The sequence below is a fragment of the Salvelinus namaycush genome, chromosome 17, assembly GCF_016432855.1.
Source record: "Salvelinus namaycush isolate Seneca chromosome 17, SaNama_1.0, whole genome shotgun sequence".
Classification (NCBI taxonomy): Eukaryota; Metazoa; Chordata; class Actinopteri; order Salmoniformes; family Salmonidae; genus Salvelinus; species Salvelinus namaycush.
The window spans coordinates 15,888,093-15,913,743 of record NC_052323.1 but is presented as its reverse complement, the minus strand read 5'-3'; the positions used below and the strand labels follow the sequence as shown (position 1 = coordinate 15,913,743).

The 25,651-nt window shown below is 42.9% G+C and overlaps 2 protein-coding genes across 2 annotated transcripts; both read right to left on the bottom strand.

Moving 5' to 3' along the window:
• Nucleotides 1-4,144: 4,144 nt before the first annotated feature.
• Nucleotides 4,145-11,264, bottom strand: LOC120062341 (cofilin-2-like). Its single transcript, XM_039012234.1, has 4 exons — nt 11,151-11,264; nt 6,997-7,307; nt 6,782-6,858; nt 4,145-5,052 (listed from the first exon to the last, which is right to left on the bottom strand). The coding sequence occupies exons 1-4, from the start codon at nt 11,151-11,153 to the stop codon at nt 4,940-4,942; spliced, it is 504 nt and encodes a 167-aa protein (XP_038868162.1). The 5' UTR covers nt 11,154-11,264; the 3' UTR covers nt 4,145-4,939.
• A 972-nt stretch (nt 11,265-12,236) lies between these two features.
• Nucleotides 12,237-24,431, bottom strand: LOC120062340 (atlastin-3-like). Its single transcript, XM_039012232.1, has 14 exons — nt 24,330-24,431; nt 18,485-18,694; nt 17,515-17,652; nt 17,243-17,347; nt 17,105-17,155; nt 15,778-15,834; nt 15,500-15,592; nt 15,230-15,368; nt 15,021-15,148; nt 14,880-14,936; nt 14,636-14,707; nt 14,328-14,519; nt 13,941-14,180; nt 12,237-13,745 (listed from the first exon to the last, which is right to left on the bottom strand). Exons 2-14 carry the CDS (start codon nt 18,686-18,688, stop codon nt 13,686-13,688), a joined length of 1,536 nt encoding a protein of 511 aa, XP_038868160.1. The 5' UTR covers nt 18,689-18,694; nt 24,330-24,431; the 3' UTR covers nt 12,237-13,685.
• Nucleotides 24,432-25,651: the final 1,220 nt, after the last annotated feature.

The window sequence follows — 25,651 nt, the reverse complement described above, 5'->3', positions numbered from 1 at the left end:
TACAATACAGTACAGTTCAACTAATAGGCAAGAACATAGTCGAGTGCAACAGAGTTATATTAATATTCTTCTTCTATCCATTTCTGGTCCACAAACTTTGAGCTTTAAGTCCCCCAAAAAATAAATACAGTGTGTCCACTAAACAGCGCATTGTCGCCTCCAAAGCAGTTTCACCGTGATGATAAAGACACATAACTATTCACTGAAAATAAAAGAAAGAAAACAAATAATTTGCAGCATAGGCTATTTGCCATTTTATTTTGTTAATATATAGGGTATTTAATATTAACGAAATAAAATGCGAAACATACATACACATTTAATAAAAAATAACATGCATTGTATGCCTACTCACCAAAGACTGATTATTTGAACACAAAATCCTTCCTCCTTTCTTTCCTCAAGAAGACTTCAATGACTCTGTTGTACAGTCTATCTGTGCGTTTTAGTTCCACCAATAAGTCCTTTTCTATCGACATGGAGGCTAATGCTGAAAGCCGAGTCTGTCCAGTAGCATTTCTGGAATACGTTTTGATTCGCTTTAAGGCCGAGAATGACCGCTCGACAGAAGCCGTGGACACAGGGATAGTCACTGTCACACATGCCAATGTGTAAAGTTGCCCCATGTCCTCATTCAGATTTTTCTGCTTAAGGAAATCAAGGAGATCAGAGGGACTTTTCCCTTCAAAATCAGTCATAGCATACATTACAGTCAGTTCTGTTTTTAGCTTGGATAGGTCGAACAGTGTTCCGTGACTCTCTGTTAAGCTGGAGAAGGCTGTTTGCGGGATTTTTTTCCGGTAGGTCTGAAAGTGCCGGGGGTCCAGGAGGGAGAGAAACATTAATTTTTCGTGGTCTTGAAACCTGTTTCGTATCTGGCAAAGAATGTTGTCCAGAATATTGCTGTGGAGTTGTTGATAGTATGTGCGAGGGTCTCCTTGTGCTGGGCCTCTGCGTGCGCTGGGTGAACTTGAGATGCGCGCTGTGTCATCGTAGATTTGACTGAACCTGCACCTCTCTCGCTCAATTGTGTCACAAAACTCGTTCACCCTTGTCAGGCAGAATTGTACATCCAAAGTTTGTTTCTGTAGAATTCCAAAAAGCACATCCGAATAATTAAAATTCCCATTGAATGTTTCAAGCAAAAAACAAAACTCAAAATCATCCAAACGTGCATTAAATCCATCAGCCATAAGCACAGTATCCCCGTCATGGTCATCATGATGTTCCAGTAAGTGGTTAAACAGCTCTTTTAGGGCAACTCTCTTTTCAAAGACTGCATTGACCAATCTAGATGTATATTGCCACCTCGTTGGTGCAACCTTAGGAAGACGACGCTTGCAGATGTCATCCAGCAGTTGCGTGCGCTTAGGGGATCGTGAGAAAAATGCTGCAAGACCATTGAGGTTGGCAAAGAAGACCTTGCATTCTTTAAGCTTTGAGGCTCCTTGAGTCAGTACTAAATTTAGTCGATGTGCATAGCAGTGAATGAATAAGGCCATCGGTGCCCTCTCCTTAACTTTAGCCTGCACCCCATTGAGTCCAGATGCCATGACTGCTGCGCCATCAAAACACTGTGCCACAACTTTATCCAGACTACATTCATTTTCCTCCAAGAAACGGAAAATAAGAGCGGCAATGTCATCAGCTCGCTTGCCGCTTGTCACATCTTCAAATCGGATAAATCGCTCCTTGACTCCTGTGTCCGTCACAACAAAGGGAGCTTTTTTAATCTCCATTTTGATCTCTTCTCCCATCACTTCAGCAATAGCATAAATTAGGTCATTTTGTATTTTGCCGGACGTCCCAATGAACACTTTGTTAGTGGACAGGTGGTATTGTAAATCTGTGTTGCTTTCAGAAAGAAAAGAAAGAAGCTCCACGTAGTTCCCTTAGTTTGTGGAGTCAGCACTTTCATCATGTCCCCTAAAAGAAAGTTCCTGTTTACCCAAAAACATGACACAATCAATGAGTCTTTTCAATATTTCCCTATTTTTCTTCACCTTTTCATTGTGCAGCTCCGTTGCCCTGCGCGATTGTTCATTGAGCTGTAGATCCACTCGGGTGTCCCCAAAAGTTTTCAAAAGCACCATTGCTTGTAAGTGCCCAGCCGTACTTTGGTGTCTCGTTGCTGCCTTGGTTAGACAACTCAAGTTTGCAAAGCCAGTGTAGCTCCAAACACCAAATCGATCACTTGCAAATAATAGGCATTCCCAGTAGTACAGTTTGCAGTGCTTCTCGGAGCCTGTGAGCCATTGATAGCGCTCGTAGTTGGAACTTTGAAAGTGGCGAACGAACCCCTTTCCCGCCTGTGACAGGCTTTGTAGCATCGGCGTCGGGCGACCTCTCCTTACAATGTCTAACTTTTCTTGAAAAGTTCGTCTTGAGAATGGCGTTATAATTATATCCTCGACCAAATCGATATCTCCTCCTCCTTCCGCCATTGTGGGTTGAAAAAACAGCTTAGTCGTACGCAAATTAATTCGTTTATCAAATTCAGTTTCCTAGTTCTGAGGATCTGCATAGACCTGCCCATAGGACCTGCTTCTCAATATTGGTAATCCAATCAAAAGACGTGCACGCACTACGCCTGCTAGCTGGCTCCTGTGTAACACTGGAGCCAGCCAGCAGGCGTACAATAGCCAACTCTAAAGCTGATTGGTTGACACTAAATTTTCATTTCCATTCACTTTAAGCTACAAGCGCCCGCACTGTTGATTCTGAAGGCCTGAGGGCAGATTTTAGACCCCTGGCAACACATGATGGCTGAATATGATTGGATAAAAGATCTAACATAAAGACCAGCCCTCCAAATCTCAACCTGGGGCTGGAAGCAGTGCAACCAAGAGGAAAGCTATGAAATGAAGAGTATAATTCTTACTCTGGGGAATAATTTAATACATATTTGTGGGAAAATATATTTAAAAAATATATATATTCTGATGATGTTTAGGCCAGCAGAGAAGGCCTTGCTGGCCCTGACGGCCCACCACTGGGTTATGGTATGGGCAGGCATAAGCTATGGACAACACAATTGCAATTTATCGCTAGCAATTTTAATCCGTGACAAGATGCTGAGGCCCATTGCCATGCCATTCATCCGCCGCCATCACCTCATGTTTCAGCATTTTAATGCTAGGCCCCATGTCGCAAGGATCTGTTAAAAATTCCTGGAAGCTGCAAATGTCCCGGTTCTTCCATGGCCTGCATACATGCCAGACATGTCATCCATTGAACATGTTGGGATGCTCAGGAGCAACGTGCTTGACAGCATATTCCAGTTCCCGCCAATATCCAGCAACTTCACATAGCCATTGTAGTGGAGTGGGACATCCCACAGGGCACAATCACCAACCTGATCAACATTATGCAGAAATATGTTGTGCTGCATGAGGCAAATGGTCACACCAGATAGTGACTGGTTTTCTGATCCACGCCCCTACCTTTAAGGTATCTGTGACCAACAGATGCATCTGTATTCCCAGTCACGCGAAATCCCTAGAATAGGGCCTAATTCATTTCAATTGACTGGTCTCCCTATAAAAAGTAAATCTAAAATCTTTATATTTTTTTATCACTTTACAGTAGCCTTGACAAAATGTTGCCATGAGCAGCACCGCAGATATTGAAATGAGCAGATGCAAGAACTTGCTCTCACACAGTACATGGGTTCACTTCACACCGTTCACAGCGTGGTAGCCGCTTCCAGTAGCTTCCAAGCGGAGAAAGTGAGCCTCACGCTTCAACTTTACATTGTGCGGAAATGGACTCACTATGAAGATTTTACTTTCTGTATCTATGTCATATCGCTTAGTCTACAGTTAATTGGCTTATGTTTCAATATTATAATTTAACAGCAAAAATTCAATCAAGTGGAAAGTTATGGAAGATTGCATTTAAAAATTAAGAGTTCCCCAGTTACAAATAACAAACATCACCACAGCAGCCCCTTGTAAGCAGGTTGCAGCACCAACCAATCGTTTAATAGATCAACAGTACTCCAGATTTTTTTTACCCAGGCCACTGTGACACTCAATAGGAATCAAGCAAAAACACAGCCTCAGGATGTGAACAGGCTAAACTATCAACAGTATTAGCTTGCCACTACTTAATCACTAGACAAAAAAAATGCAGTAAAAGGTTACTCGTTTAGTGCCTTTTTATTAGAGACAAGAGACCATACAAAACATCCACCGATTCAATACGAGCCCAAGTTCTGAACACAGGCTGTTCAAATAAATCGCCCCCATCTTACCTTCACACTTCTAACCCTACCAAATCCTGTTGTTTAAGGAATGTGTTAAATTATTACATCAATGCCATGTTGTTTTTACTCAGACTGGAAATAACAAATTACTTCAACATTTTTGGAATTTGCATGTAAAAAAAATAAATTAAATAAAAGCAAATGTGTTCCCCTGGAATAGGTTGATGAATCTTGTGCAAATCAAGAATAAATGGTTTTGTACTACACCTAGTCTCAGCTACACACACTTAGAAAACTTAACTGGAAGTTAGGCAAAAAAGGTAGTAGTATAATTAAGAATAATATCTTGGAGGATTCAATAGTTGGAATTGTGGAGTTGTTGCCAGTCCCTTTCTCTGCGATCGTCATTCTAATGGAATCCAGAGAGAACAAAACCCTGTCCTCAAACATTTACTTCGTGTATTTAGTCTTCATAATCATCCTTCAATTTTGTATTTTTTTATATTTTTAAATGTTATTTATTTTTTCCTTTTTGTGTGTATTTTGTTCATTTTCATTGTGTTGTGTGAATTGGAATGAAAGCCTGCAGTTGTGGAATTTGAAAACTGTCACCCCCCCTAACAGTCCCACAAATGATCCTGGTCCTGCGTTGCCCCTCCTCCCAACCATATTGGAATGAACAGCCAAACCCCCTCAGATGTGTTTGGCTTCAGTTGAAGCCCGGGGCTAGATTTATATAGGGCTTCCTTCCAGGGTGACTACCGATGAGCCTCCGAGCTTGTCTGCAAGGGTGCGTCGGTCCTTGATGTCTTCCAAACCGTTCACTTGCCACTCGTGTTTGATACCTAAAATAAAATCAGAGGGGAAATTTAGCATCACATTGGACACAGAATAGTTTGACAAACATTTTTATTAGTAAAGAAATCCCCCCGTAAAGGGTTCAGATCATACAGTCAATAACACACACACATTGAGTATACGAACAATTAGGAAAACCTTCCTAATATGGACTTACACACACCATAGCTGACCAAAGTCATAAACATAGAAAAATGGAGTTGCCTGGTAATGTTATCAAACCATTACTGACAATGATATCAGTAAGGGTATAGATTCCACATTTAGACCATGGGGGGGGGGGGGGTAATGCAAAAGATCACCCTCCAGATCACAAGGTATTGTGAAATATTAGAGTATGGCCATGACATGTTGATTCCCAGTTATTTTATTTCAATGTTGCGCCAAATAGAAAACTGGGTGAGCAATAATAGGATCAAAGCGTAGTTTAAATTATTTAAGGGATATATCAGTGAAGACCACCTCTTCCAGTGCAATAGGAGACACCATATGTATCTCTATACTCAGCCAGATAGCGAAGGAATCATGTCTAAACCAATTTAGGATGGGACAAAATGTTAGTGCCTGGAAATACAATTTAAAATTTGGTACGGATAGTTCTATGTCTTTCCCTCTGCAATTGTGTTAATATTTCATCTGACCTTGCCATTTACATTGAGATTGCACTATGGATTTTATACAAATAGTGAAAAGGGGGAGACATGGGACGCATTGAACTATAGAAATTCAGCCATGGAAATATTAATTCTAACAATAGATATTCGGATTGTTAAAGCAACAGGGATATTGCTCCTTTGGAGGTTGGGTTGGATTGAATTGTTTGAGCTTTCTGTTAAAGTCTGACAATGGAAATATTCCCAAATATTGAAAATGGGAAACAATTGGGATTCCATAAGTAATGGAGACCTCCATTGGGGTCAAGGCAGTAGGGCTTATTTGGTTAGATTAACTTTGTACTGTAACTTGAGATAATGCCAAATTTGTCTATGATCTTCAAAGCTTTTGGGAGGGATTGAGATACATTGTCCAGATAAAGTAAGATATCGTCGGCGTATAATGAGATGACGTGATCTGTAGAATTGCGAGATGTTGGTGTAATTTCTTTTGATTGTCAAATTGCCTGGGCCAGGGGCTCCACAGACAAAAATAGCAGAGGTGGGATCGCCTTGCCTGCTACTTCTAGTTATTCTGAATGGAAACAGAGAAGCTATTGCCTGTTATTATGGCTAAGGGATAGGCATATAGTCATAATCATATCAGAGCCAATTCCCATATGTACCAAAACCGACCAAAAATTTGACCAGTCTATCAAAACTGTTTCTGCGTTGAGAGAGAACTGCCCAAGGAGCTTTGGTTTCTGATGAAGCATGCACGCAAAAGACGGAGGTTATCTGAGGATAAATGTTTAACAAACCTGCCTTGGTCAGGATGCACCAATTTGGTTAAGTGAGTTGACTACAATTTTAGAAAATAGTTTAAGATCCGTGTTCATCAAAGATAGAGGGTGATAGTGAGCACTGGGTGGCATCTTTACCTTTTTTAATAAAAGCTAAATTGCTGTATTTACATCCCTTCCAAATTAACCGCTGCATATAAACCCTAAAAAATGTATGCATTCCAATCAGAGCTGGAAGCTTAAGCAAGGAGATGGCATTTAATTTGAAGAGAGCCCAGAGCCCAATAGGTCTCCCCCATCTGCAACTGTCTGTGCCTCACCTGTGAACTTCTTCTTGATGGCATCTTTTGAACTGGCGTAGATCATCTTGCTCTTCAGGGGAGCACCATCTGGGGCCCTGTCAGGTAGGGGAAAGGGTTTAACTTATATCCCGAGTGTAGAAGCCAACTGATTTTAACATTCAACAAGTGACACCATACTAGACAATGTAGAGTGATGCCCCCCCCCCCCCTCAGTCTAGCCAAGCTCCCCTTACCAGAAGATGAAGACCAGGTCCTCTTTCTTGGTCTCCTTGGTCTCATAGGTGGCGTCATAGAGGGCGTAACGGCAGTCATCTGGTGGCAGCATCTTGACAAAGTGCAGGTAGGGGTCCTGGACAGTGACGCCCACATCTCCTGTCAGGATCTCCTGACCCTCCTCCAGGATAATGTGCTTCTTGTCCTCACTAAGGCAGAACAGCACCGCCTTCTTCCTCTTCTTCTTCTCATCCTCGCTTGCCTGCAACTTGCGCACTTTCATCTCATTGAAGACTGTGATAACGTCATCTGTCACTGTCACCCCGGAAGCCTGCGCAGAGACGGACAGAGAGATTACGATCATATATGCATCCAAGGGACAAAAAAACTGAATGGTCTGCAGCAACCCAGGCTTCATGAACCATTCAATTCAATCATTACCGACTGATTACAAAACTAAAACTCCAGCTCCATTTCTAAACAGGAGATGTCTTGTTTATGCAGCAATGGAGGTTATCCAGTCCTAATGGCCAGCACAGAAGTGTGACAGGACAGAAAACACAGAAGAAATTGGAAGGGGGCCTGAGACTTACCACACTGCAGGAATTGACCCTTCAAGGAAAGCTGATGAAGGCAATAGAGGGAAGTAGCAGCACAATGACTTGCAGTGATGAACGAATGCCCATTAGTCCAATGGGTGGGGGACACCATAAGCAAGACGGCAATCCTGTTTCTATGACCTCTACCCACATAATCATTCAAGATAATGGGGACTATGCCAGTCACCATCCATGGCTGTGGCCATAACAGCATGATGTACAGAGTGACTCAGGAGTGGCATTTAGAAAAAGCAGAGGGCTTTTTGAACCTTTCCCCACACCAACATCCCTGATGAGTAATAGGTGTGTATTGGTAGTTCGCCACTGCCTGATAAGGGCCAGTAACAGTTGTGGCTTTGAAGCATCTCAAAAAGGGAGGGTTCCCCCCCTCCTATAAAACTAAAAGTTTACAGCGCGCAAGATAACCATGCAAGAAACTGCTGTAAAGTAGCCATGGGAGTGAAGATTGGGAAAGGAATCAAGCCATAGAATGTATGGGTGGGTCTCAGACAATGTATCCTCTGTGGGAAATAACAGCCACATCCCTCAGTCACAACAGCCCTATAAACCTTGCCGGTCTTCTGATTTCCATTAGGACATTTTACCCAACAGGAATTACGTCAACCCATGCAGAGGATGTGTCCAACTGTCAAAAACCTTGCTGTAACACCCCTCCGGCAGGTTTTGGCCAATCCTGTCACCCCACCTTCTGCTAAAAAAAAAATGGCACTCCTGGCCTGAGAGTTGCTTCATATCATCCAGAGCCCTGCCACTGTGTAGTGACCCAGTTTGAAGGAATGTGTGTGTGAAGGGTGTGGGCATGTTTTCTCTGGGTGTGTGGATGGCAAGGGCCTGTGAGAGAAACATTGGGCTCAGGATGTAATCATCTAGTGATGAGCCCAGAGAGTTTGGACACGTTTGGATTAGTGACGTACGAACAGGAGGGAAATGACTGCCAAAGATTTAAAAAGCGTTGCCAGGGCAGACTTCAATTTTCAGGGCAATCATTTACTCTAGGAAGGGCAGGGGCCTCATACAGAGGGTGAAGAGGCCAGTGTTTGCAAACAGCAGCCAATCGCCATGCATCTTCACTAAATCCTGCCATCTTCCAAAAACAATGAGCACTCCTGTTACCATTCTGAGAGCTCTTCAGACAATGCATGTTTCTTCACACTGCAGCAAGTCACAGACAGACTAGAGCGCTGACTGGGGATGCCTGTTTGAAAAGACCAATACCATGAGCCAGTGAAGATTATACCCTTTTAGTCCCTCCATGCAGAAAACATTCTCCTCTGAGCAACAGAGATCCCTTTCTTCCTACCATAAAATACCCAGAAATCTCACCAAATGGTTCAAGTAACAGCACAGGATAAAAGACACAGCCATGTCAGGTTCCTGACTGCAAACCCATCGGTAGCTCTGGAGACTAATCTTCACTTCCACCTAAGATCTAACCCACACCGGTCTGTCTCCAGTGTTTATGTTAATGAAGCGCTAGTGTAATTGTGTTCACATCAGGTGTGACACTAAAGACGTGTGGCGAACAGAATCAACCTCTGCATCATTAAGACAATTGCTTTGCGAGAAGGTGTTTAATTCATAGTAAGCCATTGTTATGTAAATGCCAGCTGAAAAGTACCAGTGGCCCGGCGTTGGGCTCCAATCAGAGCATGTCCGCAGGAGCCATGGCCCAGTGAGTCACCCAGCATTAATGGACACAGAATAGTCTGATCCTTTTGGGTAAAACACGGGGTAAATATTAGATGGAAACACAACAAGATTCTGTTGCAAAAAATCTCAATGCGTTTTTATTCCAATTCACTTAAAATGAATTGAAAACAAAATCCTTCACCAAGTAGCTGAAATGAACAACTAATTTTGGTTTGTTTTTCCTGCAGCTGTCCAATCGGTCCAACTGCACCCATAGGGCACTGAAGACTACTGTGGCTGGGCCTTTTCATGACTGAACCGGCACTTCCCTCAGCCAAGCCCTTGTACCCAGCCATCTCACTACCCAGCAGGAATCAGATGCCCATCGTGTTCAACAGTGACCATTCATTATTTATATACAATACAACCAACACATTGATGTCATGTTGTAATACATTATTCATATGATCAAGAATGGTACATGATAAAGGCCTCACAAATGAATAGCAAGTGGGAAAATAGGATAGCTCTAATCAATCGAGTAAATTTAATGTAAATCGAGATTTACCCCCCTAAAAAAAACAAATTGAATTTTTATAACCTTTCATTCAGGTGAATCTAATGTGGAAAGCAATGACAATAGAAACTGGAAGGTGCACTTCCGTCCAAGCACGATATTGATAATTCGGCAAATGTATTCAGGGTTAAGCCAACCTAGCTGTGTTACACGAACATTTACGACGAATTGTTTGAGTAGTAGGCTACAGTAGTTATATTTGGTCGTTCGCAAGCATCTCGTGTGCTTCTTTCTGATGCACCACTTGTCAAAACTTGATGCGTAGAAACCAGGAAGAACGTCGTGCGCAACACTTGCCAACGACAAACGGCCCACATGCAAAACCTTTAGCTATTGATAGGGGTGTCACCGTTGTGAAAAATTGCTCGCCTAACATTGGTATGATTTTGTTACACCCTCACTAAATTAAGCTACTCTGGATACACATTTAATAGCTAGTTGGCTACTGGTGCAAAAATGCTCTTTGCACCAAAAACCAGGGTGGGGCCATGAATGCAGTGGTCGCACATGTGCACTATATACAGGCAAAACGATGTCTTGAAAATACCAGCCCGCTAACTTTATTTTATCGTTGCAAATTTAGCTAACGCTAAGTACTATAATTCAGAATAACGTTAGTCAATTGGCATGGCACCTGCGCACGATAGTTAAAAATCAAGGGGCTCGTGCGGACCAAGACAAAGGATGTGTAAATCAAATTAACTAGCTTCCTAAATGGCGAACGTAGCTACGGTATGCGCATGCACAGAAAATGCACACCGTTAGCCATGCTAACTTAGCTGTTAGTACCGGCGAATACAAAGCCAGATACAGTTACTTAGCCAGCTGGTAAATTAACGGGGAGAGGAGTAGCACCGGGCAGTACTAACTAGCTAGCTAGCTAACTTGACAGTATATGCGGATGGAATAGGCTGCTACTTGCGACTCGAAGTGCTAGACGGGGCATTAGGCCTTACTTAGTGAAGCATTGGGAGGAAGGAAATGGCGCCAGTTGTTTTGAGGTCGTTTTCTTTCTACACTATGCGATTAAAACGGCAAGAGGAGACGAGCATACACCTGGATAAAACAAGTTTTCGAGGAAAGGCCAGTCACCTGTGATTCAAAGCATTTTAAAACAATTTAATACCATCCAAGATTCAACATCCAGCTAGCAAACGTTCCTGAACACAGCAGGATTGAAGTCACTCACAGCTGACCCGACTGGGACAATTTGATGCTGTCGAGTTCATTTCAAAATTTACTCTGTTCATGAGCTAAAATACATTGCTTTAAGACGAGACACACTCCAATGACAATATATTTTCAATTATATGCCACAGAGCTAGCTAGTTGTTAAATGGAAACGTACCATAGCTGTCTCTGAATTGGTCGGCGTCTGGATAGAAATTGAATGAGCTGTGATGCAGCGTCTGTAATGTCTCGCACACACTTGATACGCCACGTGGACGCGCTAAACTGCGCGTGCTTGATGATGGGGTGGGGAGCGCGAGCATCTCCAGGAAAAAGTGGTCATGAGATTTAACGTAGAGCATGGTGGGAATATAAATTCTAAACCCTTCTGTATAACGTTTCATGTTTGTCAAAATAAAACATAAAATGTGGTTACTTTTATGCCTGAGCTGAGGCACTGACATCAACAGAAAAAATACTTTGGGAAAACATGCTCCCTGCAACACAGAGATGATGTGTGAATAATATAGTACTACGGACACCTATGCTATTCAGACACGAGAATAATATTTCATAGTGTAGAATCCATAATAGCAAAGTATTCGGTCTCGCCTCACCACACCCCCTGTAGAAGGTTTGTTGAACTCACTTCCAAATATGGAAGCGAATGGTGGCGACAGCAGTGCACGCGCCTCGGTTCAACAAGGCGGCCCGCGACGCCGATCACCATATAAGGAAACAGGACATGATTATCGCTATAGCAAATTTCATTACGCACTGTTAGTGGGAGCAGCATTGTGCAGTATAGAAAGGAGAGTGACAGCAAGGAGGGGGAAAGTAGGAGGAACAAGGTCAAAATAAAACGAGGGAACGGTTCTGACGCTGGAGTATGAATGGACGACGAGTCAACTAAGCAGTGTACAACACTAAAACCTGTCCGAAATTATGAATAATTTAAATAACCCTGCTTGATGCCAACTAACAGTCAAGTTGTGATTGATTCATCATCATTACAAGACTGACCACCAAACTTATTTTTCCTATTTCAGTTATGTGAAGACTAGCATGATTAACTGTATTTTTTTAGAAAGCAATAGATTGCGATCTTTATACTATCGTTAATGTCGTCCTTCCCTTTATCCATTCAATATTGACACCCTCTCCATAAAAGGAAGACCAGAATCAATAATTTAAAAAACATTTGGCATGACAAAGTGAAATCGGTATATGTGATTAACTAATCAAGAACTCAACCAAGCTTACACAGGTCTTATGCATTTTATTTGGCTAAAGCATGACTTTTTCTTAAAAATTAAAACATTTCAGTTACCGAGGCCCAACAAAATACCATTGCAAAAGATTTTTAAAAAAGGAAGAAATAATGAGAACATGAATTTCATACATCTACTGTAATATTTTTTATTTGTGGAATGAGTTCAAATGTAATTGTACAGAGAGGAGGGAGAGTGCAATAGTAATTGCGGAAAAATCCCTCCAATAGTAGCCTCCTCAACAATGGAATGGAACATAGATATGGAATGTGCAAAAGGAATGTCAGAGACAATGGAACTTCCAGAACTGTGTTGATTTATCTGGATTCTGAGGAAGAGGTCTCTTGCCTTTTATTGTACCCCTATGTTTATAAGTAGTTCTTTGGCTGACAGGTCACTGAACCGCCTCACAATACCCATCACCTGCTTACACACAATCAGTTAAGAAAACGGTTCCCATAAATTCGAAGTGATCACAAACTCCTTTCAAGCAATCCTCTGTATTGAAAGATCTTACATATAACATCTTTGGAGCATTTATTTATCAAGTAAGTGCAACTAACATCTCTTAACCAACCTTCCAAGTTCAGAAGTAAATGTACCGTACGACATTTGTCAAGTTACAAGCAGTGAAGCAGTCTAAAAATTAAAGGTGGAATGCATCAGCACTTGCACCGCCTCTAAAGTGGGCTTGTGTTTTAGAGTCACCAATCATGGTATCAAGAAAGAAGAGAAAGCAGTACAAGGAATCCCTGACATGGATAAGGGGATGCAAATAAGGTGCATAATGCAAAACGGGGAATGGGAAGGAATGTGCACAAGGCCACAGAGCGGTATAAAGAAAACAGCATTAAGTCAAAAAGATCTGGCTACATGTATAACTGGTATACCCCATTACAGCACAGCATAGCATAGGTAAATTGCATTAGGAGGATACACTGCTTAAGTCTAACATGACTTAAAAGCGCCCTGGCCAGCCTCCTAGTACTAAGCATTGGTCACAAAGGATACATAGATTATGACGCATTCAAATCCATGGCATGTCCAATAATACAATACTTGGGTCTAGTATGTCTACGTAAACATCACTGGGTTGTCTATATAAATGAGGGGAAGTGTGTGAGAATGGCAGTGTCAGTCAATTTTAAAAACAGGTCCAGGGGAATAAACAACCCCATGGGTCTGAGAATGCACCTTGCCCCAGATACTCTGTAAGAGTATGGTCTCATCTTTATGTAGATAGACGCTGATATAACCTTTGTATGTAGTGTAAAATTGTGCGATTGAAAAGATGCTGGTGAATGTGCATCATGTTGACCTCCCACTGCCATTATAATAATCTGTTGGTTCCATTGGGTAGCATGGTAAGGCTTTAGTGCTGGGATGTGTGCTTGTATTGTGTGCATGTTGTATTGCATTAAGATAAATGGTGTCAAGGCCATCTAGCTGGATTTTCTCATCTCAGCCACCGCTGGCCTCGACTTGTTCAATACCACAGTGGCCTGAAAGAAAAAGGACATGATTAAACATTAAACATTAAACACTTGAACTACTTCTAAGGTGGAAAATGTGGATTCTTACAAAAGTTTACAAACAATAACTATGCTTAGTTTTTTTACAGTCCAACTGCAAACTCTGTACACCAAATGTGATCGGCCCACACACACACACACACACAATTCAGACAATGTGCTCACCTGCTGCAGTATGACGTCTGCTGTCTGGTCGATGGCTCCCCCCAGCCCCCGGTATTTTCCCGAATAGCGTATGAAGCTCCAGGTGAGCATGGCGACCATGGCCAGGCCCAAGACACAGTCACATATCAAAGCAATTGTAGCCAGGCCGATGAAGAGCAACAGCCCTGACAGCACGTACAGGAAGCACACAAGGACAAAAAGCACTGCGGGCGTCCGGAATGCACTGAAGACATTCTTTGACTTTCAAAGAGAAATAAAATAAAATCATATTAATCATAAGGTTGATCTGTTGATTTAAATAACTCTACCTTGAATTTATCATCAGTGAATTTAAAATGGAAAATACAATGTTTTTACTGACAAAAATGTATCTGGTGTGACTCTTACCTCATTGTGCTTGCTGAGAGACTGCCACAGTTCTACCAGCTTGGCCTCAAGCTGGTCTCGGTAGCGGTCGCAGAACTCCTGCCCTCCCATCTTCTTGGTGGAGGAGAAGACATGGAGGGACTCCTGGAGGAAGAAGTGGTGCTTCTCCTCCAGAGAGGCAGGAGCCACATAGGGAAGGTCTCCCCCACAGACCTTCAGGACAATAGCAGGAGAGAGGAAAACAGAATGCAAGGTGAGATCTTATGAGTGTTAAGAGGAATTGTTCTATCAGAAAAAATACACTTTCTTTGTCAACATTACAAACCCACCTTCTCCATGTTCTTGTAATACTGGTCTTTGGCTGCTGCCACAGCTGCCAAGTTGTTGGCCTCTGCTGTGGCCTTGTGAGAGAGACATACTGTACATTTAGTGGCAGTGGACTAGTGACATCCAAGAACACCTCAAGACTTATGAACATCCTCAATATTAGCATTATATTCCTCTGTTGAGCAATACAGTGGAATATTACTTTACTCTCAAAGTGGAAAACCTAAGTGGTTAATGGGTGTGTACCTGCAGCATAGACCTCGGGTGTGGCAAGTCTTCACCCTGGTAGATCTTGATGTATGCCTGTAATCACAAACATTACACTGTCAAACATGACATAATGATACAAACCTGGCATAAACCTCAGAGGGCTAAACGCTGTCTCACCTTGAAGAACTCCAGCAGGCCCCTGCAGGTGACTTTGTTGCCGTTGATCTCTTTCTCAGCCAGGCAGTTGGGGTGCAGCAGTGTGGCGATGAGGTTGCGTAGCTCCTTTTTAAACTCGGGAGCCACATCTGAGACACAGGGTTGAATCAGATCAAGTTAATTGGTTATCATTAGATTGATTAACATGATGGACAAGGGGGCAGCCATACCACTAAGCTGGCCTTTGAAAGCGGGGCTGGTGGCCACCTTCAACCCAGGATGTGGTAGCAGGAAACAGTTGATGGAGGTGAAGCAGGAATGAATGTGTTCCCTCACTGTCTGTAGTTCCTCATGCTGGGTCTCCTTCACCTGCACAACATCACACATACTGGTTACTATCACCACTGCATAACTGAACATGGTTGAATTTACTATTGTATCTTACACAGTGCAAAGCAACAAAAAGCACTTAAATTTGTACCCTGAAAAGGGACTAGTACCTGTAGACGTTTATCCAGGAACTGTCTACCTCCGTTTAGCCCATATTTATACTCATAGGGAAAGCTCCAATCCCTGATTAGGAACATCAGAGACTGTGGGAAAAAGGGAGAATAGAAAGAGACCACGGTATGGTAAAAACAAGGCACTTTAAGTTGGAAAAATAATACCATAAAAAGTGCCTGCGAGTAAGTTCAAAATGCACTTCAAGATAATTGGTCTAGATCCTAAATGATCAATGAACATTTTCTTGATATTTATAAGACTGTGGTTCACATACCTGAAAGGGCTTCAGATAGATTTCATCCATGGCGAGGCGACCATACTCTGTGAACAGCTGGACGAAGACAGAACACACAGGGTGTAATTAATTATCCGACAAGAAAAAAAAAGAAATATTATATATATAAATGGCTAAATTAACTTGAGGTACTGCAATTGCTATTAGAAACAGATACTGTAAATAATGTGGCCTTCATGAAGGGCTCTAAAGTGCGACCATTTTGGTCTGCATTTTGCTGTGCGACCTGACATTTTATTTTGGGAGCACCAGTACCACCATGAAAAAAATCTAAATCACCCATTTAATAATTGTTGCAATGATATATTCTTTTACTGCAGTGAAGTCAACAACAAAAAAAATGAATCAGTGATTTGTACTTCTTGCAACTTTCTGAAGTGAGAATGCCTGTGCCTACACTTTGTGTAGCCAGTTATTGATGTCGAAACAGTCGTTTCTAAATGCTTTCCTATAAAACTTTATAAATGAAATGTTAACTGAAAAGTAGTCTTATCTGGCAAAATGATACAATATCGTGATGATTTGTTTCACTTGGGTGGTCCTTTTGGTTCGCAAACTCTGCTTTTGCAGATGCAGTACAGAAACACTGCCAGCCAAACACCAGTCTCTTGAGGTGCACAATTGAAATTAAAAGGGCAACTATACCCTCCAAACAGCAAAAGTGTTATCCTGATGTGGTTAAAGCATTGTTGTGGACATTTACCTGCCAACGTGGCTGGTGGACCAAAACGTTTGTTTTTAGACCCTGTTCATAAACCATGTCACAGGTTGTTCCAAAACCACTCACATGCATTTGTTTACACCTGGTTTAGCCATGTTACCTCATTAACTAGCAAACAATCGGGTTACTTTACCAGAACGTCTAAAGATTTGGGGGCACAGAAAGGAAAAAGGATAGCTTCTTTATAAGATCCAGCTGTGGAACAGGTTGCTAGTCTGGCCAACACCAGACCACGCAGCAAGATGGCGGCGACAGATAAGGCAGCTCTGCTTCGAGCTCCTAAATACTCACAATCATTTCGCTACACCTGCAATAGCATCTGCTAAACATGTGTATGTGACAAATATAATTTGATAACACAAGGCACACACTGTTGGTATGGATTCCCTGTTGTCCAATGTTAAAGGTCGTTTTAGCGCGCAGTGTGTGGGTTTCAGCGAGAGAGACAAAGAACCAACCACTGTAAAAGTAGTCCCCTTCATAATCGACGCATCATGCCAACAACATCAAAGCGTCTCCACAGACTGGAGTCAGCCAGAGTGTCGCTTTAGCCAGGCACACATGCTGCTGCTGAGGAAGACTGACCTGCAACTGCTGCAGATCATCTTCCTGAATGTTCTGTGAGAGGTTGTAGATCTGGAAGAGAGACACAAACAAATTACAAACATTGACATCAATTATGACATCAATTATAACAAATAACATGAGTGCACAGCAGATCACCTGTATTGAGCTGGTCATGGTGCTGAGGGCAAAGATTGTGGCACAATCCTTCACGGTTGACTGGTTATCAAATGCACCCTGGGTGTCCATCAGTAATACTGCCACCTTATAGAGGGTAGAAATCAATAAATCCAACCATCAATCAATCAAATACATAACACCAACATAAACATTACACTCTGCACACTTTTCAGTTCCAGTGCCCAAACAACCTTCTAGCACAATGGCAGAATCATTCCTAAGCGCATTGTTTTGAATGTTGGAGTCAGTACCTCTGTTCCATCGCTCTTCTCCACCAGGAAGACCTCACTCCACAGCTGGATGCCGGTTGTCTCTGGCTCTGAGCCCCCCCTCCATTTGAACCCAGTCAGGGGCTCATCCTCCTGGCCCAGCCATTCCTCACCATGCTTCTGGAGGAACACAGACGCCACTACACATTACTGACTGGTCTGACTTGGCAGCAGCCCTGGGAATAAGTCTGACATCATGAAACAATTCAGGTCACAGGGAGAGATACAGGTAACTGTAAATAAAGGAAACACCAACATAAAGTGTCTTAAAAGGGTGTTGGGCCACAACGAGCTAGAACTGCTTCAATGCAGCTTGACATAGATTCTACAAGTGTCTGGAACTTTATTGGAGGGACAATGCGACACTAATCTTCCACAAGACATTCCATCATTTGGTGTTTTGACGATGGTGGTGGAAAATCCGGTCTCAGGCGCCGCTCCAGAATCTCCCATAAGTGTTCAATTGGGTTGAGATCTGGTGACGGCCTAGTGCATATGGTTTACATCGTTATCATGCTCATCAAACCATTCAGTGAACACTCGTGCCCTGTGGATGGGGGCATTGTCAGCCTATGGGGACATAGCCATGGTAGCCAAAATAATGGCCTGCAAAGCATTTTTAGACATGACCCTAAGCATGATGGGATGTTAATTGCTTAATTAACTCAGGAACCACACCTGTGTGGAAGCACCTGCTTTCAATATACTTTGTATTCCTCATTTATGCCAGTTTTTCCTTTATTTTGGCATTAACTGTATGTCTGCAGGAATATAGAGTCCCTCAGACAGAAACAGACAGTCTAACAGGCATGGAGGGTACAAGGAGCACAGGTATAACACACATCTCACATACATACAGTTACCTGAATGTGATATAAAACTAATCAAATATTGAACTTCGAACAAAGCTTAGGACCATGGGTGTGTATGTTCTAATTTCAGAAACACTGACCTTCCTGTACATGTAGCGGAGCATGAAGTCCAGAATAAAGCTCTTGCCTTTCCGGAAGGCCCCAGCCACTGAGAGCACCACCACATGTTTGTCCCGGACCTCCGGTGCCAGCAGAACCCTTCTCAGAGCCTCTGTGTCCAAGGCAAAGGAGTGATCCTCCTTGCAAACTGTCACAATCTGGACTGGGCCTGGCTCACTCCCCATCGTTCCCTGTGGGTGAAGAGACACACAAGATTTTGACATTAATAATGGTGCAAAGCTGAGACGTGAAATGTTTCATGTTAGAGTAGGTTAGATTTTAGGCCTGCCTCACATCAAGCTATTATCAGAACTGATAATACTGTATAACTAATCGGTGTTACAACTTTGGCGACTTCCTTCCCATTACATTGCCTGGCTATCCAGACTCCTTGCTCCGACTAAACGCTACGCCCACAGACATTCGTTTCTTCCCAGCAATGAGTGAAGGGATTCGATTAAACTGGTCCGGGTGCCCAGGTAGGTGTGTTTTGCACCAGGTTGAAGTTAATTGCATTAGTTTTGGAACCGGGCTGCCTCCCGGGCGTGAGCCAGGTGCCCTGTTCAAAGCCCACAGCGAAGTCGGTTCAAAACGAAAGTGACGTAATTAAGCACGTGGAGTAAGAAGTAGGATTCTGTGTTTTCACATGCAAAAGTGATTGAAAATTCAAACATTATATGGAAAAGAGATGTATGTTTCTGGACCATGCTGCCTTGTTGACAACATGACCGAGCGGTGGAGATTACTGCTCCTCCCTCATCGCTTTTACCCGTTCCCGTCACGGACCATAGACCGATTCCCCTCGGCTCAGCATATTCGAATCTTCCAATTCTTGATCCGAGTACATCACCGACCCTTCACAGAACGCAAACACATTCGGGGCTGTCTGATTGGTCCAGAAACCGATGGGTTTGTCATTGGCTTTGATACTCTGATTGGTTAGAGACGATCCAATCGCTGATGACTTTCCTACAACACCACTCACCATAAACGACTTCAATGACGGCAGTCTCAGACTGAAGTATATAGCGAACGACAGAGCAGCATCTGAAGATATGAGTGTGTCGTCAGGCTATCCATTACATACTCCCTGTATAAACAATTCAAGCTCACACTGAGGCCTATAAAAAGCACAGTAACGTTGACATTTTTTGTTTTTTCTGAGGAGAACCCAGTGCCCAGTGAGAAATGATTCATAGTTTATACACAGATAAGCTTTCATCATTAGACAATGTTGGGCTCTGTGCAGGACTATGTCTAAGGTAATGTGTGATGCATCAACCCAGCTGCCGGCTAGTGCATGCTCCACATCCATGCAGATTCTTTTAACCCTCTCAATGAGGCTCTTTGTTGCATTGCTTGTAGCCGCCCATGCCCACGGCAAGATGGGAACCATTATTGTATAACCAAGATGGCGTAGCAGTCAGACGTCTTTGTCGTGTCCCATGTATATATATTTTTTTCTTGTTCGCATATCTTTTTAAAATATTTTTCTTAAACTCAACTTCAAAATACTCTCCTGCAACCCGCCTCACCCAATGTGGTGTGGATCTGCTTTTTTCTGAAGTATTTTTCTTTACTTTGAATCGGAACCCCCAACTACTAGATAGTAGTCAGCTAACCACTGCTAGCGGTTATCAGCTAACCTTTAGCTCGGAAAACACTCGCCAGTTTGCACAACGCGATTCAAACCAGAGCATACCGGACCCATTTTCTCTCCATATCCCCGGATTCCCACCGCAAGCTCTGAACCTTTTCACATGGATCATCGCAGCTGGCTGGCTGCAATCCGAGTGTCTACTCCTGGCTAACGTCTCTGTCCCGAAGCATGCACCAACTAGCCTGGAGCTAGCCCATGGTAGGCCCATCCCCCGGCTAGCTGAAGATGCCCATCAGCCATTCCTGGGCTGTAATACCTATACCTGGACCCCTTTTACTGCCGGTACGAAGCCCCGCCGATCCTTCACGACTGGACTACCGACGTAATCTGCCCGAGGGGGTTATTCAACTGGCCCCTCCGTTGCGACGTCCCCTGAATGCCGATCTGCTAGCCGTGGCCCGCTAGCTGTCTAGAGCATATCGGACTGTTAGCTGAATTTATTAGGCCACTATACCTATTTTGTCAATTGGACTGGACCCCTTTACCACACGGAACCCAACTAATCCATCACAACTGGCGAGGAGGCTATAACAGACTTCCTCCGTCGCAACGTCCCTCTAAGGCCCTTCTGCTAGCCCCAGCCCGCTAGCTGTCTGAATTGCCGTGTCTCCAGCCAGCCTCACTAGTCACCGGACCCCTAAGATCACTCGGCTACGCATGCCTCTCCCTAATATTTCACGGTATAGCCTCTAGCCCCGCTCAATATGCCTTAGCCAACCCTTTAGTTCCAACCCTTTAGTTCCATCCCCCACACACGCAGTGACATCACCTGGTTTAAATGATGTTTCTAGAGACAATATCTAGATCATTACTCAATGCCTAGGTTTACCTCCACTGTATTCACATCCTACCATACTGTAAATTATGCCTTGAATCTATTCTATCTCGCCCAGAAACCTGCTCCCTTTTCTCTCTGTTCCAAATGTACTAGACAACCAGTTCTTATAGCCTTTAGCTGTACCCTTATTCTACTCCTCCTCTGGTGATGTAGAGGTTAATCCAGGCCCTGCAGTGCCTAGCTCCACTCCTATTCCCCAGGTGCTCTCATTTGTTGACTTCTGTAACCGTAAAAGCCTTGGTTTCATGCATGTTAACATTAGAAGCCTCCTCCCTAAGTTTGTTTTATTCACTGCTTTAGCACACTCTGCCAACGTGGATGTCCTAGACGTGTCTGAATCCTGGCTTAGGAAAACCACCAAAAACCCTGAAATTTCCATCCCTAACTATAACATTTTCCGACAAGATAGAACTGCCAAAGGGGGCGGTGTTGCAATCTACTGCAGAGATGACCTGCAGAGTTCTGTCTTACTATCCAGATCGGTACCCAAACAATTATAGCTTCTACTTTTAAAAATCCACCTTTCCAGAAACAAGTCTCTCACCGTTGCCGCTTGCTATAGACCACCCTCTGCCCCCTCTCTCTTCCAGATCTACAACCTCTCACAGAACATTCAGGAAGATGATCTGCAGCAGTTGCAGGTCAGTCTTCCTCAGCAGCAGCATGTGTGCCTGGCTAAAGCGACACTCTGGCTGACTCCAGTCTGTGGAGGCGCTTTGATGTTGTTGGCATGATGCGTCGATTATGAAGGGGACTACTTTTACAGTGGTTGGTTCTTTGTCTCTCTCGCTGAAACCCACACACTGAGCGCTAAAACGACCTTTAACATTGGACAACAGGGAATCCATACCAACAGTGTGTGCCTTGTGTTATCAAATTATATTTGTCACATACACATGTTTAGCAGATGCTATTGCAGGTGTAGCGAAATGATTGTGAGTATTTAGAGCGAAATGATTGTGAGTATTTAGGAGCTCGAAGCAGAGCTGCCCTATCTGTCGCCGCCATCTTGCTGTGTGGTCTGGTGTTGTCCAGGCTAGCAACATGTTCCACAACCTGAGAGCATGGCTCCCCCAGGACACGGAAATTATGGAATTTTAAACACAAGCTTTCAAAGTCAGGGAATTTCAGAACATACCTGACCCAAACTGCTACAGACCTATATCTATCCTACCCTGCCTTTCTAAGGTCTTCGAAAGCCAAGTTAACAAACAGATTACCAAACATTTAGAATCCCACCGTACCTTCTCCGCTATGCAATCTGGTTTCAGAGCTGGTCATGGGTGCACCTCAGCCACGCTCAAGGTCCTAAACGATATCATAACCGCCATCGATAAGAGACATTACTGTGCAGCTGTATTCGTCGACCTGGCCAAGGCTTTTGACTCTGTCAATCACCACATTCTTATTGGCAGACTCAACAGACTTGGTTTCTCAAATTACCTGGTTCACCAACTACTTCTCAGATAGAGTTCAGTGTGTCAAATCAGAGAGCCTGTTGTCCGGACCTCTGGCAGTCTATGGGGGTGCCACAGGGTTCAATTCTCGGGCCGACTCTCTTCTCTGTATACATCAATGATGTCGCTCTTGCTGCTGGTGATTCTCTGATCCACCTCTACGCAGACGACACCATTCTGTATACTTCTGGCTCTTCTTTGGACACTGTGTTAACTAAACTCCAGACGAGCTTCAATGCCATACAACTCTCCTTCCGTGGCCTACAACTGCTCTTAAATGCAAGTAAAACTAAAAGCATGCTCTTTAACCGATCGCTGCCCGCACCTGCCCGCTCGTCCAGCATCACTACTCTGGACGGCTCTGACTTAGAATATGTGGACAAGTACAAACACCTAGGTGTCTGGTTAGACTGTAAACTCTCCTTCCAGACTCACATTAAGCATCTCCAATCCAAAATTAAATCTAGAATCGGCTTCTTATTTCGCAACAAAGCCTCCTTCACTCATGCTGCCAAACATACCCTCGTAAAACTGACAATCCTACCGATCCTCGACTTCGGCGATGTCATTTACAAAATAGCCTCCAACACTCTACTCAACAAATTGGATGCAGTCTATCACAGTGCCATCCGTTTTGTCACCAAAGCACCATATACTACCCACCATTGTGACCTGTCCACTCTCGTTGGCTGGCCCTCGCTTCATACTCGTCGCCAAACCCACTGGCTCCAGGTCATCCAGGTCATCATCTTTGCTAGGTAAATCCCTGCCTTATCTCAGCTCACTGGTCACCATAGCAGCACCTGTCAGCTGTCAGAGCAGCTCACTGATTATTGCACCTGTACATAGCCCATCTGTAAATAGCCCATCCAACTACCTCATCCCCATAATGTATTTATTAATTAATTTATCTTGCTCCTTTGCACCCCAGTATCTCTACTTGCACATTCATCTTCTGCACATCTACCATTCCAGTGTTTAATTGCTATATTGTAATTACTTCGCCACCATGGCCTATTTATTGCCTTACCTCCCTTATCTTACCTCATTTGCACACTGTATATGTAGACTTTTTTTTCTACTGTATGTTTGTTTATTCCATGTGTAACTCTGTGTTGATGTATGTGTCAAACTGCTTTGCTTTATCTTGGCCAGTTGTAAATGAGAACTTGTTCTCAACTAGACTACCTGGTTAAATAAAGGTTAAATAAATTTAAAAAAATACCTAAAGGGGGAAAAGTCAACCAGGCCAATATCAACTAACATTAAACCTACTCTAGCTAGACAATATATCAATCTTACACCTTGCTAGACATTTTCAAATCATAATAAAATGACTGTCATCAAAACACCATTTAAGTGTTACAGGCAACATAGCCAACAGCAATGACAGGTGCTCTAAAGATGTGGTGCCAAAAAGCAAATTAAGTGACATGCCATGATTTTCTCTACCATGACAGTCAGACAGGCAGAGTCACAGACTAAGTAACAAGGAATGCATGACTGAAAACAGGTTTTCAACTGTGTAATTAGTTAACGTTACCTAGAAATAAAAGGCCCAGCAACAGAATTCACTATTTTTACAGACAACCGTGTAGCCCTATCATACCATAGCAAGTTGGAGCATTAGTTATAATTATAATAGCAATCCTTTTTCTATCTAGTACACAGGGCACACTACAATATTTCAGATAGCTGTTAGGATAAAGTAATTTGATGTACCGCACGCTGAACTTAACTAGCTAACGTTACAGTGCGCTTGTTAGCTAGCTAAGCTTTCTAAGCTTACATAATTTATTTTCTAACTATTTTAAACGACGGTTTACTGTTCACCAAATAGTCGTAAATTATTAGATAAAGCACTGTTTTACCTTTGGTATCCCGAATGAGGAATTCACAGGCACAAGCAAAGAGTCAGAAAATTAACAATACTGCTGTCATGAAAACTTTTTCAAACTACGAATTCATTCACTTCCGCGTCCGCAGTCGAATTGACCTGTAGGGCTTGTAGTTTTGTCAATGCCATTATGCCTTGAAGTTATAAAACTACATTTACAAAGATCCTTCTGGCGGTCATGCTTACCCTTGTGCTGATGGCTAATGTAGATTTTAATGGAGGGCTACTAATGCGGAATCTACAGAATGTGCTAAACCCATTTATGTCCATAACGGACATGAATGGGTTTAGCACATTATAATTTCACTTTGTACACTTGCTTTCTAAACTTACTGACAGACAAATCAAAATATACACTACCGGTCAAAAGTTTTAGAACACCTATTCATTCCAGGGTTTGTCTTTATTTTTTCTATTTTCTACATTGTAGAATAATAGTTAAGACATCAAATCTATGAAATAACACATATGGAATCATGTAGTAACCAAAGAAGTGCTAAACAAATCAAAAAATATTTTATATTTGAGACTCTTCAAATAGCCACCCTTTGCCTTGATGACAGCTTTGCACACTCTTGGCATTCTCTCAACCAGCTTCACGAGGTAGTCACCTGAAATGCATTTCAATTAACAGGTGTAACTTGTTAAAAGTTAATTTGTGGGATTTCTTTCCTTCTTAATGCGTTTGAGCCAATCAGTTGTGTTGTTACAAGGTAGATGTGGTATACAGAAGATAGCCCTGTTTGGTTAAAGACCAAGTCCATATTATGGCAAGAAAAGCTCAAATAAGCAAAGAGAAACGACAGTCCATCATTACTTTAAGACATGAAGGTCAGTCAATACGGAAAATGTCAAGAACTTTGGAAAAAAAACATCAAGCGCTATGATGAAACTAGCTCTCATGAGGACCGCCACAGGAATGGAAGACCCAGAGTTACCTCTGCTGCACAGGATAAGTTCATTAGAGTTACCAGCCTCAGAAATTGCAGCCCAAATAAATGCTTGACGGAGTTCAAGTAACGGACACATCTCAACATCAACTGTTCAGAGGAGACTGTGTTGCAAAGAAACCACTACTGAAGGACACCAATAAGAAGACTTGCTTGGGCCAAGGAACACGAGCAATGGACATTTAACCGGTGGAAATTTGTCCTTTAGTCTGGAGTCCAAATTGGAGATTTTTGGTTCCAGCCTCCGTGTCTTTGTGAAACACAGTGTGGGTGAAAGGATGATCTCCGCATGTGTGGTTCCCACCGTAAAGCATGGAGGAGGTGTTATGGTGTGGGTGTGCTTTGC

Excerpts from the sequence above, each read along its gene's own strand:
- LOC120062341 (XM_039012234.1), bottom strand. Across the intron at positions 6,859-6,996 it reads GACCTGGTCTTCATCTTCTG|GGCCCCAGATGGTGCTCCCC; the intron begins GTAAGGGGAGCT and ends CCTACCTGACAG. Across the intron at positions 5,053-6,781 it reads CATCAAGAAGAAGTTCACAG|GTATCAAACACGAGTGGCAA; the intron begins GTGAGGCACAGA and ends ATTTTATTTTAG.
- LOC120062340 (XM_039012232.1), bottom strand. The coding sequence starts at position 18,688 with ATGGGGAGTGAGCCAGGCCCAGTCCAGATTGTGACAGTTTGCAAGGAG. Across the intron at positions 15,835-17,104 it reads ATGATCTGCAGCAGTTGCAG|CTGTTCACAGAGTATGGTCG; the intron begins GTCAGTCTTCCT and ends GTCTTCGTCCAG. Across the intron at positions 14,937-15,020 it reads GCCTGCTGGAGTTCTTCAAG|GCATACATCAAGATCTACCA; the intron begins GTGAGACAGCGT and ends TTGTGATTACAG.